A 12,431-nucleotide genomic window follows, 5' to 3' on the forward strand; every position below is an offset into this window, starting at 1 on the left:
ACGGGACCCCCCCACAGCGCCCCCAGGGCGTATTTCGGGAGCGCTATTTTTGCATTCCTCCGTCACCCGGTAAATATAGAGCGGGTGCGACTTAAGGGAGGGGGCAGCGCCCCAAAAGTACCGAGACCCCCCCCCCCCCGCGGGGTCACATGGGGACGACGCGAGACCCCCATTCCTAAACGGGACGGGACCCCGCGGGGACCCCACCTCCTCCCCGGGACCGCGCCGCTCCCGGCCCACGCGGGACTCCATCCCCCCCAACCTCAACCCGGATTCCAACCGCTGGACGGGACGCCGTTCGGTGCCCTTCCCCCTCCCGGTGCCGCCCCCAGACTCACTCCGAGCGCCGCGAGCAGCAGCAGCGCCGCGGGCACCGGCCGCCCCATCGCCCCGCTCGCTCCGGCCCCGCTCCGCGCCCCGGCCCCGCTCCGCCCCGCCGCGCTGTGCCTCTGGGCGGGGCCGCCGGGAAACGCGCCCACGGGGGAACGGGGAGCGGGATGGGGGCGTGGGGTCAGAGAGCCGGGGCCGCGTGGGGACACCCGGCCGAACCGACACGGGGCTGCGCGGGGACGCGGGGCACCGCGGGGGCATTCGGGGGCGTCGGGAGCGCAGTGTGGGGTGTTGGGGCGTGTGGGGGAACCGGGGGGGCGCGGGAGCTGTGCGGGTACGGGGAGCCTAGGGGCTGTGGGTGTGCGGGGGACGTGGGGGGCTGTGCGGGCACTGCGGGCTGCGGACGGGCACGCGGGGGAGATGGGAGTGGGGGGTGCAGCCGCAGGCTGTGGCGGCACCCGTACCCGCCCGGCAGGGCACCGGAGACCGCGTGCCCCCCCCAAGGCTGGGTGTTAATGGTTAACCCCGGCCCCACAGCTGCTTGGCTCCCATGGGGCAGCACCCCGCTATGCCCCCCGCAGGGCGCTGGGTCACCACCCCATCCCCCTGCACTGTGCACACTGGGAGGGCTCGCAGCCCCGACCCCATAGGGCCGCCCCACGCCGTGCAGAGCCCAGCTGGGCACCGGCTGCCCGCTCCCAGGGTTGGCCTTGGGCCGGGGAGGGGCTCCGATAAAGGGGGGATTTAAGGCTGGCGGACGCCCCGTGCCACCTGGCCGAGCCCTTGAGCACAATGCTTGCGCTCCTCATCCCCCTGCTGCTGCTGGCTGGCGGTAAGCTGTCCCCAAACCCGCTGTTGTCCCCACTTTGGGGGGTCTGGGTGACCCCCTGGGTGACGGTCACCCTGTTGTGCAGGCTGCCACTCTGCCATGCTACCCGGTGGGTCACGGGTTGTGAACGGGCAGGATGCGGTACCGTACAGCTGGCCATGGCAGGTGAGCAACATGGGTTGGTTTGGGTTGGAGTTGAGGTTTTGGGGGAAAGGGCTAAGGTTGGAGTTAGGGTTGAGGCTGAGGTTGGGGTTAAGTTTGGGACTGGGGGTTATGGTTAAGGTTAGGGTTGGGATTAGGGTTAGGGTTGGGATTATAGTTGGAGTTAGGGTTGGGGTTGGGGTTGAGGTTGGGGTGAGCATCAGGATTGAGGTTAGAGTTGAGGTTGGGCTTATGATGAAACTAAGGTTGGGGTTGCAGTTATGATGAGGACCAGGGTTAGAATTAGGCTTACGGCTACGATTGATTGAGGTTGTCATTACGTTTATAGTTATGCTTAGGGCTAGGGCTGTCGTTGGGGTTAGGCTTGTTTGGTGAACAGAGATGGGGACACTGCGGAGGGTGACAGCACCCTGCGGCCCTGCAGATCTCACTGCAGTACGAGCGTGACGGCACCTTCCGGCACACCTGCGGGGGAACCCTCATCGCACCCGGCTGGGTGATGACGGCCGCACACTGCATCTCGTGAGCCGTGCGCCTGCGGGCACAGGGATGGGGTGCGGGCATGGGGTGACGTGGCGTTGCTTGGAGGGATGCACGGCGCAGCGTTGAGGTGGCGAGGGTGCAGCAGGGGCAAGGATGGGGTGGGAGGGGTGAGCGGGACGGGGAGCCCCAAGCCCTGGGGTCAGCGGGCACGGTGTCCCTTGGGCAGCTCCACGCTCACCTACGAGGTGGTGCTGGGTGAGTACGACATGAGCTCCGCCGAAGGCCCCGAGCAGCGCATCCCCGTGGCGGCCGATGACATCTTCGTGCACCCCAAGTGGAACAGCTTCTGCTTGGCCTGCGGGTGAGCGGGGTGCGGCGGGGCGGGGATGCTGTCCCCACCTGGGGACCTCTCTCCGGTGACACGTGTCCCCGGTGATGCCTCGCCCCGGTGTCCCTGTGTGCAGCAATGACATCGCCCTGCTGAAGCTGCAGCACAGTGCTGTGCTGAACGATTATGTGCAGACGGGGCAGCTGCCACCTGCGGGCACCGTGCTGCCCAACGGCTACCCGTGCTACCTGAGCGGCTGGGGGAGGCTGAGCAGTGAGTGCTGGGATGGAGGGGGGGGGGGGGGAGGGGGGAGGAAGGAGGGGGGGGGGAGGGAAGGGTGGGCGGTTGGGCCAGCGGGTGGTGGATGTGGGTGGGTGGATGGGTGGTGGGTGGGTGGATGGATGGATGGATGGATGGATGGACAGATGGTTGGATGGATATGAAATGGATGTGGGATGAACGACAGATGGGTAGATGGACGGATGGTAGATGGATGGATGTGGGGTGGATGTGGGATGGAGGGATAGCCAACTGTAGGATAGATGGATGGATTATGGATGGATGACTGTTGGATGGATGGGTGAATGAATGGATGGGTGGAGGTAGGATGGTTGGAAAAACGGGTGTCGGATGGGACAAATGGGTGGATGGATGGTTGGTTTATGGATGGATGAGGGTTATAGGGTGGGATGGAGGGATGGATGGATGGATAGAGGGATGGATGGAGGGACGGATGGCATGGAATGGATGTGGAATAGATGTGGGATGCCTGTGGGATGGCTGAGGCTGGCGTGGAGGATGCTGGGCACAGCGTTGTCCACCTGGGTCCCTAACACCGCCCCTATTGCCAGCGGGAGGACCACTGCCAGACAAACTTCAGGATGCTCTGATGCCTGTGGTGGACCACGAGCATTGCACGCAGCCTGACTGGTGGGGCAGCCTTACCATCCGCACCACGATGGTCTGTGCTGGCGGCGCCGAGCAGGCCGGCTGCAACGTGAGTGCTGTGCTGCACTGCGCCGCGAGGAGGGGTTGGAGCATCCCAAACCATCCTGACCCCCATCCCGTCCCCAGGGCGACTCGGGCGGCCCCCTGAACTGCCAGGCTGAGGATGGGCACTGGGAGGTGCACGGCATTGCCAGCTTTGTGTCTTCACTGGGCTGCGACACTCCAAAGAAGCCCACTGTCTTCACCCGCGTCTCTGCCTTTGAGGACTGGATTGCTGAGGTGGGCGCTGGGTGCAGGGATGGTGGGGTGCAGAATGCCCAGGGTGTGGGGTGACTGGCTGCCAGGGGCCGGGACACCGGGGTGCTGCAGTGCTGGGGTGTTGGTGTGCTGGAGAATTAGGAAGCTGGGAACTGAGGTGTTGGGAAACTGGAGTGTTGGGGTGCTGGGACACTGGGATGTTGGCATGCTGGGGTGTTGGGGCACTGGGATGCTGGAATGCTGGGGTATTGGGATGTTGGGAAATTGTAGTGTTAGGATATTGGGGTGCTGATTGTTGGGGTGCTGAGATGTTGAAATGCTGGGCTGCTGGGACGCTGGTATGTCAGAGTACCAGAGTGTCAAGCTGTCAGGGTGTTGGAGTTCCAGCGTGCCGGGACACTGGGGTGTCAGAATGCCCCGGTATTGGGCTCAGGAATGCTGGGACATTGGGGTACCGGGGTGCTGGGGTGCCATGATGCTCTGATATTTATGGGTGCTGGGTGCCGAGCTCCCCCTGAACCACTTCTTTCTCCCAGACCATAGCAAACAACAGCTGAGCAGAGCAGCAGCGACCTCCGTGCTTCACAGCGCGCAAATAAACCCACAGAGCTGACCCCTTGCGTCCCGTGTGCCGGGGGGGTGGAGGGGGGAGGCGGGGATGCGCGCACCTGGTGAGAGTGGCTGCATTGCCAGCAGATGGCACTGGCAGAGCGGGCACGGCAGCACAGCAGAGTTGGGCACACGGGGATGCCGGGCACTGTGGGAAGGGTCCCCTCACGGCGCCGTGATGTCGTAGGAATGGGCACCTGGGGACATCCAGATATCAGAGGAATGGACATGGGGCGCTCTGATGCCACAGGAATTGGTCTCCGACCTCCGCCCAAAGGCACCTGAGGCCGTGGAGGTGGTTTTCCCAAAAGGTGCCACGGGGACGGGCGCCGACAGCTGGGCCCTGCGGAAGAAGCACCCCGAGGTGCCCCGATGCCGCGGGGAGGGGTCCCCTCCGGGTGCCCTGTTCCGGTCACACGGCCGTGGCAGCAGCTCCGTGCCCAGCTCTCGACCGCCGCCTCCTGCCCTCCCGGCCCGGCCGTCTCCTCGCAACCACCGTCCGCGGCGCGTGACCGGGAACAAAGGGCCCTTTGATAGCGCCCGGCACGCATGGGGCCCCCGCTCCCCCCATCCCATCCCATCCCTTTGGGAGCCCCACATCCCTGCGGGGACGGGGCCACCCTGAACTGGATGGAAAATCCCCATCACGTCCCTCTGCAGGCGCAGGGCTGTAGGGTTTTATGGGCCCCTGTGACGTTGAGGGGGACCTTTGCTCCCTGGGGGGGCCCTTTGCTCTGGCTGCTGAGGCCAGCTCAGCTCGTGACACCCTTGTGCAAGCGGTGCTGCCTGCACGAGGCTGGGACAGGTGGGTGGGCCAGGCAGGGGCAGCTGGCATGGGTGCTATGAGCCCCGGCATGGGCACCGCACGTCTGATGGGAGTGCTGCAAGAGTGGCAAGGGTGCTGCAAGGCTGCTACGGGTGGTGCAAGGTTCTACAAGACTGGCACGGGTGGTGCGAGGCAGTATGGGTGCTCTGAGCCTGGCATGGGTGGTGCAAACTTGGCATGGGTGCTGAGAGCCTGGCAAGGGCAGCGTGGGGCTGGCACACGCACCACGAACCTGGCTTGGGAACTTTGATCCTGGCACAGGCACTGCGGGGCCTGGCACGGCTCCTGCAAGGCTGGCATGGACACCGTGAGCCTGGCACGGGCACGCGGCCCTGCAGCCCCAGGCAGCTCCTCCCTCACCGTGGTGCCAACCGCCTCCAAAACCCCCGTGTGTCCTCTGGCCGGACCCACCCCCACGGGTGACTCAGCCCGTTCCCAGCAAAGCCCGTCCCTATATAACACGGTGTCACCGTCACACACACAGCGCCCGCCCGGCCGCTGCCTCAGTTTCCCCACGCTGCAGCCATGTGGATGGTGTCACCGCCGGTCGGTAAGTCCTGCTTTGACGCCCCGACGTCCCCTGGCCCAGCGCAAGGCTTCCCGTCAGAAAACGGCCCGTTCGGTGTGTTTGGGTTTCCTGGTGGATGTTGGCTGGGTGAGGTTTGCAGACATGGGGTGGTTCGGGGTGAAGGTGTGGAGCAGCTCTGCGTGGCTGGGTGCAGCGCGGCGCTGTGAACCGGGGATGGAGAGAAGTGAGAGCTGAGCACGCTCTGCCTGCGTGCTAACCTGCCCTGGAACTGCCTGTTCTGAGCAGGTGCCCCTAACGCACATGGGGTTGATGTGGAAAGAGCCAAATCCATGTATTTTTCCCCCAGAAACAGTAATAAAAAGCACTGCCAGCAGTGGGGCTGAACCCCATTCTTTCTCCCCGTATCTCCGTGCCGTTGGGGCTGGGAATGCCAGGTCCGGGCACGGCGCTGCGCGGCATTGTGATGCTGCAGAACACAGTGCTGCCTGCCAGGCGCTGCTTTGCTTCGGACCCGCAGCCACTTCGGTCAGACCCCAAAGTGCTGCCTTTTGCCCATTTTTCCCCTCCCCACAGCACGGGGAGAGCCCAGACACAAAGAGCGCTCGGCCTTGATGGGGGCACAGTGTGACTCATGGGCCGAGCGCCCCCAAAATGCCGTTTCCTGCAGAAAAATGGGGCTGGAGGTGAAAACCTCCCCACGCTCACCTCCTCAGGGTGTTTTTCCATGCACACCTGCCTGGCCCCAAACCGCAGCGGCGTGGCCTGGGGTGGGGTGGCCAAAGGTCAGCGGCAGCAGCACCCCCACCCTGCTCAGAAAAGAGGAATATTTGGAATATTTCCTTCCTGCAGGAGGGAGCGCGGCGGGGGGGAGCGGTTGTGGCTCTTGTTGTGCTCTGACGTGCTGTTTTCTTTCAGATGAAGGATCTCACCAGCTTGCCTGGCTTTGGGACCACGGCAAAGGCAGGGTGCAAAACACACTAGTAGGACATGACCCTTAACACTTTCTCTAAAGCGTAGCCCTATAGGTATATAAGATCAATAGAGCTTAACACTGGGGTTGGCTTTTATTCTGAGCTTGGGTTTGGCTTTTTTGTCTGTTTGTTTGTTTGGTTTTCCTTTTGTTTTCTTTTTTGTTTGTTTGTTATTTTGGAAGCGTTTTACTTTCTCCTTCGCCTCCCGCGGGCAGACAGAGGCAGGGGCTTGCAGAGCCTGAATGGTTTGGGGAGAGGTGCAGGAGCATGAGGAGGAGGGGGAAAGCGCTGCGCGAAGGCTCCTGCCCACAACCCTCCGCCGTCCCCTTCCCATCGTCGGAGGGGGGCAGAGCACCGACCTGCTACCTCGGGCGCTTAAATAACTCCCAGCCCCGAATCTGTGCCCTTGACCGGCGTCTCGGCGGCTTGCAGGTATTTTCCGGTACACCAAGAAGCTGTTCCTGAGCAGGCCGGCGGGACGGGCGCAGGCGCTGGAGTTCGTCCGGAAAAATGCGGCCAACGCACTCTCCATGGCGAACCTGGTGGTGGGGCTCTCCTCCATCCTCTGCAGCCTCAACAGGTGGGGGACGGGAAGGCCGAGGGGCCGGGCGGGGAAAGCGGAGCGGGGCTGACGCCTCTCCCCCTACAGGCAGTACCACTGCTCCTGCTGGCTGCTCCTGGTGGGCTTCCTGCTCGATTTGGCCGACGGAGCCGTCGCCCGGCAGCTCAACGCCTGCTCAGCGCTGGGTGAGCCCCAGGGCTGGGAATGGGCCGGGGGTGCCGGCTGCCGGCCGCCCCCTCACCAGCTCACCCCCCGCAGGAGCCAAGCTGGATGACTTTGCTGACTTCACGTCCTTCGGGCTGGCCACGGCACTGCTGCTGCAGCCACGCGGCGTGCTGGACGGGCTGCTGGCCATCAGCTACGTGCTGGCCGTCTTCGCTCGCCTCTGCTTCTTCTCCAGCGGTAAGGCTTGGGGCTCACAGGGCTGGGCACCCCGTGGGCTCCCGGCTGAGCGCACGGCACCCCGCAGGGATCCCCTTCACCTACCGGGGCTTGCCGTGTCCCTACGCTTCCTCACTGCTGGCCAGCACCTTCCTGCTGACGGGCGGCCACGTCACGCTGCTGCGCGTCACCGCCATTGCCATGGTCCTCTTCATGGTTGACCGCGGCTTCTACCCCCACGACAAGGTGCTGGAATCGCAGTGCTGGAAAAAGGCGATCTACGCCGGAGGTAAGGAGCGGAGGTAAAACACATCCCGCTCTCACAGAGGGTGCTCAGCCATCCCACGGAGCAGCGACCCAGGGAGGCGCTGGAGCCCTCGCTGCTGACGGTTCCCCCCTGCAGGCATTGTGGCCGTTCTGTTCTCGCCCGCAATGGTCGCTCCCGTCTACTACCTCGCCTGGTCGGCGTCGTACATCTTACTCCCCTTCGCCATCTGGAGCTGCAAAGCCTAACGGCTGAGCAGCAGCAGCCCCGGCGAGGACGGCTCCGCCTTAACCTCCACTGCACGCATAGTAAAGCTCTCCTCTGCCTCACTCTCGGGTGCCAGCGCCAGGCTATCTCACCCCCCCGCCTTCGTTAGCTCTTCCCGGGAAGGAGAGCCGTGACAACAGACTCCAAACCTAGCAGGCGCAATGCCGCGGCCCCACAGGGCTTCCCACCATGGCAGTCTGCTTAGAAAACAGCTGAGCTCCCACAAAGGGGAACTTAGCGCCAGCAGAGCTCGGGCCGGGCTCCAACCTGCCCAGCACACCCGCACCCCCAGCCAGAAGAACAACAGCCCTGCACCAGCCCCCTTCCCAGGGAACCACCCCCCAGGTGCCTCCTGCCAGTCCCACCAGCTGGGACAGAGATGGAGGTTCGACCAATGCATTCCCACTGTACATAGTAATTTATTGCGAGGGCACAGTTGCGGCGGCTTTACGTTCCCCAAATCTTCAACATGAGGAGGGAGCGGCCCCCGCAGCAGGCAGTCTGTAGCAGGATAGGGGTGAGGGTGCCCCCTTTCCTTGCAAAGCCCAGCCTGAGGCACGGGGAGCACTCCGGTATTTATTTCTGACGTGTCGCCATAGGGAAATAATATCTGAAGCGTGTTCTTTTTTTTCCTTTCTGCGCCCGGTCGATGAGGTGTGGGAGGGAGGAAGGAAGGAATGTGGAAAGGAAAAATGGAACCTGAAACCCTGGGGCCGAACTCTCTGGAAATAAAAAAGCTGGAGAACTGCGCCGCCCGCTCTGGGAGTGTGGGGTGGGGGAAGGAAGCGAAGGTCAGACCTCGCCGAGCAGCAGAGGAAGTGGAGCGGCTCTGTCACTCCGCACCTCCAGGGGATCCTGCAGCTCCAGCAGCTGCAGACAGACAGAACGACCCCGTCGCGGGGCGAGCGGCCCTGAGACCCGCAGTGCTGCCAACGGGCGGAGGGGCTGCGCAGGGCGGCTGGCGGCCATCGGCTGCAGCTGCTCTGGCACACGGCCCTGCGATCCCGGGGGGCTCGGCCGGCCTGCTGCGTGCGAGCGGGAGGCGGAGGAAGGAGGAACGACCGCTGCTTTTATTTAGAAAAAAAGAGAAAAAGAAAGCAGAAAATAACAACAAAGAGGCGTCTGTCAGCGTAAACAGCGAGATAGGGAAGGGCCGGCAGGCGGCGGGGCTGTGCTGCTCCGTGCCGCTTCGTGCCGCCTGCCGCTGCGACGGCGCCGGGCCCGGCCCGACCCTCACTCCCCGCCGGCCTGCATCTGCTTGCAGAAGGCGTCGAACTGCCGCTGCTCCAGCTCCGTCATCACGCGGTTCAGCGCGTAGATCTGCGGGGAGGGGCGGGGAGGCACCGCGGTGAGGCGCCGCTCGAGGCCCCGGCTCGGCCCGCCCCGGCTCGGCCCGCCCGGCTCACCTCCGCGCGCTGCCTCTGCTTCAGCTCCTGCTGGGCCGACCTCTGCTTGGCCTTCTCCAGGCGCGCCGCCGGCTCCCGGCCCTTCGGCCTCTCCTTCCGCCCCCCGCTCGGCTCCATGGCCGGGCCGGCCGGGCCGCGCCCCGCTACCGGCGGGACGGCGCCCGCTGCAAGATGGCGGCGGCCGGGCCCCGCCACCGCGCATGCGCAACCAGTGAGGCCGGGAGGCTAGAGCGTGCGCGGTGCCTTAGCGCCCCCTAGCGGACGGGAGGAGAGCGGCGGGGCAGCCACCGGCGGCTCAGCTCCAGCGGCGCTGCCCGCTGTGTCAGCCCTCCGAGTAGCGCAGCCCCGCACATCGCACCCCACACACTATCGCAGCCCACACATCATCGCACCATCTCCGCTGTTTATATTGCACAGCCCTACGCCCCACGCTTGACACCACGCCCCCAAGCCCCTACGTAACAGCCCTACCGCACACCCCCTGCAGGGCACAACTTCTGTCAGCACCGCTGCAGCTCCCCTGCACCATCCTCACCACCAGCCCCGCACAACACGTGGCACAGGACGGCACGGCGTCCCTCACCCCGTGCAGGGGCTGCACCACAGCCCCTCGGCTCCAAATGCACCTTTTATTGCAGTGGCTGGAGCAGGGCCAGACCCACGGGGCCACGTGGAAGCACAGGACGGGGACACCAGCCGCGCCATGCCCGGTACCCAAAGTCGGCTGCGCCCTGCGGGCATCAGTGCGGCCCCGTCCTGCCGGCAGCCCGCGGGGTCCCGCTAGATGCGGACGGTGTTGATGCGCAGCGGTTGGACGTTCTTCCCGTTGGCGTGGCTCTGCCCGGGGCTGAAGTAGGAGCAGAGCTTCCCTGGAAACTTCTCCCGGAAGGTGTAGAGCCAGGACATGTCGTCGGCGTTGTAGAAGATGAGCAGCCCCTTGTCGTAGTCCAGGAAGACGCCCACCTTCTCCAGCTTGCTCTTGACGTTGAGCCGCGTCCAGGGCTCAGTGCAGGCGCTGTACTGATTCCCGTCGTGCATGACGATGCAGTAGAAGCCGCGGCTGGGCTGGATCTGGATGCTGCCCTTGCGGGTGACGGCCTCGTGCGCCAACCCGATCATCCACTGTGTCTTCTCAGACACCACCACCTCCCAGTAGTGGACACCGCCACCGAATGCCTGCGTGCCCAGCACCGACACCTCCACGTCGAAGCGGCGCGGCGAGTCCTGCAGTGGCTGCGGGTGCAGGTTGCCGTAGGCCACGATGGTGCAATCATCAGAGAGGATGAGGCGCTGGTGGGCCGTGCCGGGGTCCAGCGTCAGCGCCGCGGGCACTGCGGAACGGCGGGCGTCAGCATCCCCACCCGGTGCCCCCCCCCGTGGGGCACGGTGACCCCTTCCCACCTCCCCGCCGGCCTCACACTCACCTGGGTGGATGTCCTGAAAGAGCGACTTCCAGATGGTGTACTGCAGCGGCCCCATGTACTTGGAGGTGGGGAAGTCCTCGTAGGTCAGGTTGGTCTCGTGGATCTTCCCCTTCAGCCTGCGGGATGGGCAGCAATGTGCACGGAGCTCTGTGGGCACCCCCTGCCCCGCGGCACCCACCCACCTCTCAGACAGGGACGCGACGCCGGCCAGGAAGGCGTGCTTGTCAGCCTCGGCCAGGCGCTCCTGCAGGATCTGGCTGCCCTCCTGCACCTTGCGCAGCTGCTGGCTGTAGCGCTGGATCTTCTGCTCGATGTCGGTCAGCGTCCGCGCTGTGTCGGCCTCCAGCTCCTCCAGCATCGCCTTCTGCCGCTCCCGCAGCAGCCGGTGCAGCCGCTCGAAGGCCTCCCCGATGGTGGCCCGCAGGCTTTTGGCAGATGACTGAGGAGGCGGGGGGCACGGCCGGGCCGCAGCGGGTCCGTCAGCATCCTGGCAGAGTGCATGGGGAGGGGCAGGGGAAGGGATTCGGGGCACGTCCCCGCAGCCTCGCTCCTACCTTGGTGTCGGCCAGCTGCCTCTTGAGGAGGTGCAGGGCCTCGGTGTGGCCTCGCTCGCTCTCCTGCAGGCCCTGCAGCTGCTCCTTCAGCTCCCGCTGCAACACAGAGCACCCTGAGCCCGTGCTCAGCCCTGGCCTCACCGCACTGCCTGCTTCCCCACCCCTCAGCAGCAATGTTCCAAGGGGCGTGGGGAAAATGCAAAGCTTTGTGCCCGCCCCACGCTCAAGCAGTGATCCCAGCCACCAGCAGCGCGATGCTGAGGTGCTGGGAGAGCTGTGAGGCAGCCCCACAGCCCCATAGATATCCACCACGGGGCTAAGCTGGCACTGCATTGACCAGAGACCATGAGGGCCAGCACATGGCACAAAGCTGCCCCAATACAGCAGGTTTTGGTGCTGCTGTGGGAGGTGGGGTCCTGTGTGGGACAGGAGGGAGTCTGGTTTGGGGCTGCTTGGGGATCCCCAGGGAGAAGCTCAGCAGAGCCACATGTAGGGACAGACGGACGGATGGGTGGGTGGCCACACAGTGTGGATGGACAGATGGACAGAGGATCGCACTCCACTTGTGGGGATAGACGAGGGAAGCAGCACCCCAGAGCCATGCGCAAACAGGCAGAGGGAGCTCTGGCTGTCCTGAACGTTGACAGATGGACAGTGTGCTGCACGGTGCACACGGATGGACAGACAGAGCATCCCACAGACAACACAACTCTGGGAACAAGGGGAGATGGATGTTCAGGGACAAACAGACAGACAGACAGACACCCACCTGCAGCTCCTCGAAGGCATCATCCACGTTGGTGACCTGGTGCTGCTCGTGCATGGCCGGCTCGTCGCAGAAGAAGCAGACAACAGTGCGATCGGTGAGGCAGAAGAGCTTCACCTTCTCATGGTCCTTGCAGGGGAAGGGGCTGCGCTGAGCCCCCAGGATGGCATCCAGGGGGAAGGCGCTGTAGCGCTCCACGATGTTGGCCAGCTTCAGGCTGGGGGCCAGCGTGGGCTCGGTGAAGGTGCGGCGGCACTCGGGGCAGTCGCGGGCACCCTGCGGCTCCTGGCGCACCCAATGCTCTGTGATGCAGCGGCGGCAGAAGTAGTGCTCGCAGCCGAAGCTCACCGGGTCCTGGTAGATGCTGAGGCAGATGGAGCACAGCAGCTCATCCTTCAGGCTGCAGGCCATGGCTGGGGCTGCAGGGGGACGATGGGCTGCAAAAGGGGGGTTTGATGGGGTGAGAGTGCTGCAAATGGAGGCAGGATGCGGATGGGGGGCCACAGTGGAGCTGTAATGGGGGGGAGCGGGGG

General features: G+C 64.7%; 4 protein-coding genes across 7 annotated transcripts; 2 read left to right on the plus strand and 2 right to left on the minus strand.

The window, feature by feature from the left end:
- Positions 1-986: 986 nt before the first annotated feature.
- LOC122170068 (proproteinase E-like) lies at positions 987-3,948 on the plus strand. Its single transcript, XM_042836677.1, has 8 exons — positions 987-1,162; positions 1,245-1,324; positions 1,746-1,843; positions 2,031-2,165; positions 2,269-2,405; positions 2,984-3,129; positions 3,207-3,359; positions 3,875-3,948. Exons 1-8 carry the CDS (start codon positions 1,123-1,125, stop codon positions 3,893-3,895), a joined length of 810 nt encoding a protein of 269 aa, XP_042692611.1. The 5' UTR covers positions 987-1,122; the 3' UTR covers positions 3,896-3,948.
- Positions 3,949-5,219: 1,271 nt separating this feature from the next.
- On the plus strand, positions 5,220-8,497 carry TMEM269 (transmembrane protein 269). 4 transcript variants are annotated; one of them, XM_042836679.1, is made up of 6 exons: positions 5,220-5,323; positions 6,706-6,853; positions 6,923-7,020; positions 7,094-7,237; positions 7,305-7,505; positions 7,620-8,497. In XM_042836679.1, exons 1-6 carry the CDS (start codon positions 5,299-5,301, stop codon positions 7,727-7,729), a joined length of 726 nt encoding a protein of 241 aa, XP_042692613.1. In that variant the 5' UTR covers positions 5,220-5,298; the 3' UTR covers positions 7,730-8,497. The 4 variants fall into 4 exon arrangements, with proteins under 4 accessions (XP_042692613.1, XP_042692615.1, XP_042692614.1 ...); XM_042836681.1 differs by having other exon boundaries at positions 5,221-5,323; positions 6,218-6,853; XM_042836680.1 differs by having other exon boundaries at positions 5,246-6,327.
- Positions 8,498-8,796: 299 nt separating this feature from the next.
- On the minus strand, positions 8,797-9,305 carry LOC122170070 (small vasohibin binding protein). The gene is made up of 2 exons (XM_042836683.1): positions 9,155-9,305; positions 8,797-9,068 (listed from the first exon to the last, which is right to left on the minus strand). The coding sequence occupies exons 1-2, from the start codon at positions 9,269-9,271 to the stop codon at positions 8,982-8,984; spliced, it is 204 nt and encodes a 67-aa protein (XP_042692617.1). The 5' UTR covers positions 9,272-9,305; the 3' UTR covers positions 8,797-8,981.
- Positions 9,306-9,764: 459 nt separating this feature from the next.
- Positions 9,765-12,425, minus strand: LOC122170067 (erythroblast membrane associated protein (Scianna blood group)). Its single transcript, XM_042836676.1, has 5 exons — positions 11,902-12,425; positions 11,133-11,228; positions 10,761-11,017; positions 10,579-10,694; positions 9,765-10,485 (listed from the first exon to the last, which is right to left on the minus strand). The coding sequence occupies exons 1-5, from the start codon at positions 12,307-12,309 to the stop codon at positions 9,935-9,937; spliced, it is 1,428 nt and encodes a 475-aa protein (XP_042692610.1). The 5' UTR covers positions 12,310-12,425; the 3' UTR covers positions 9,765-9,934.
- Positions 12,426-12,431: the final 6 nt, after the last annotated feature.

Source organism: Centrocercus urophasianus, unplaced genomic scaffold (assembly GCF_019232065.1).
Source record: "Centrocercus urophasianus isolate 14NV4802_14NV808 unplaced genomic scaffold, USGS_Curo_1.0 seq_621, whole genome shotgun sequence".
NCBI classification, from domain to species: domain Eukaryota; kingdom Metazoa; phylum Chordata; class Aves; order Galliformes; family Phasianidae; genus Centrocercus; species Centrocercus urophasianus.

Bases quoted from the DNA above. Each gene is read 5' to 3' on its own strand.
- TMEM269 (XM_042836679.1), top strand. From the start codon at position 5,299: ATGTGGATGGTGTCACCGCCGGTCG. The intron at 7,021-7,093 runs GTGAGCCCCAGG...CACCCCCCGCAG, and splicing joins CAACGCCTGCTCAGCGCTGG to GAGCCAAGCTGGATGACTTT. The intron at 7,506-7,619 runs GTAAGGAGCGGA...TCCCCCCTGCAG, and splicing joins AAAGGCGATCTACGCCGGAG to GCATTGTGGCCGTTCTGTTC.
- LOC122170067 (XM_042836676.1), bottom strand. From the start codon at position 12,309: ATGGCCTGCAGCCTGAAGGATGAGCTGCTGTGCTCCATCTGCCTCAGC. The intron at 11,229-11,901 runs GTGGGTGTCTGT...TCTGTGTTGCAG, and splicing joins ATGCCTTCGAGGAGCTGCAG to CGGGAGCTGAAGGAGCAGCT. The intron at 10,486-10,578 runs GTGAGTGTGAGG...GCCGTTCCGCAG, and splicing joins CTTTCAGGACATCCACCCAG to TGCCCGCGGCGCTGACGCTG.
- LOC122170068 (XM_042836677.1), top strand. From the start codon at position 1,123: ATGCTTGCGCTCCTCATCCCCCTGCTGCTGCTGGCTGGCG. The intron at 2,166-2,268 runs GTGAGCGGGGTG...CCCTGTGTGCAG, and splicing joins AGCTTCTGCTTGGCCTGCGG to CAATGACATCGCCCTGCTGA. The intron at 2,406-2,983 runs GTGAGTGCTGGG...CCCTATTGCCAG, and splicing joins CGGCTGGGGGAGGCTGAGCA to CGGGAGGACCACTGCCAGAC.
- LOC122170070 (XM_042836683.1), bottom strand. From the start codon at position 9,271: ATGGAGCCGAGCGGGGGGCGGAAGGAGAGGCCGAAGGGCCGGGAGCCG. The intron at 9,069-9,154 runs GTGAGCCGGGCG...CCCTCCCCGCAG, and splicing joins AGCAGAGGCAGCGCGCGGAG to ATCTACGCGCTGAACCGCGT.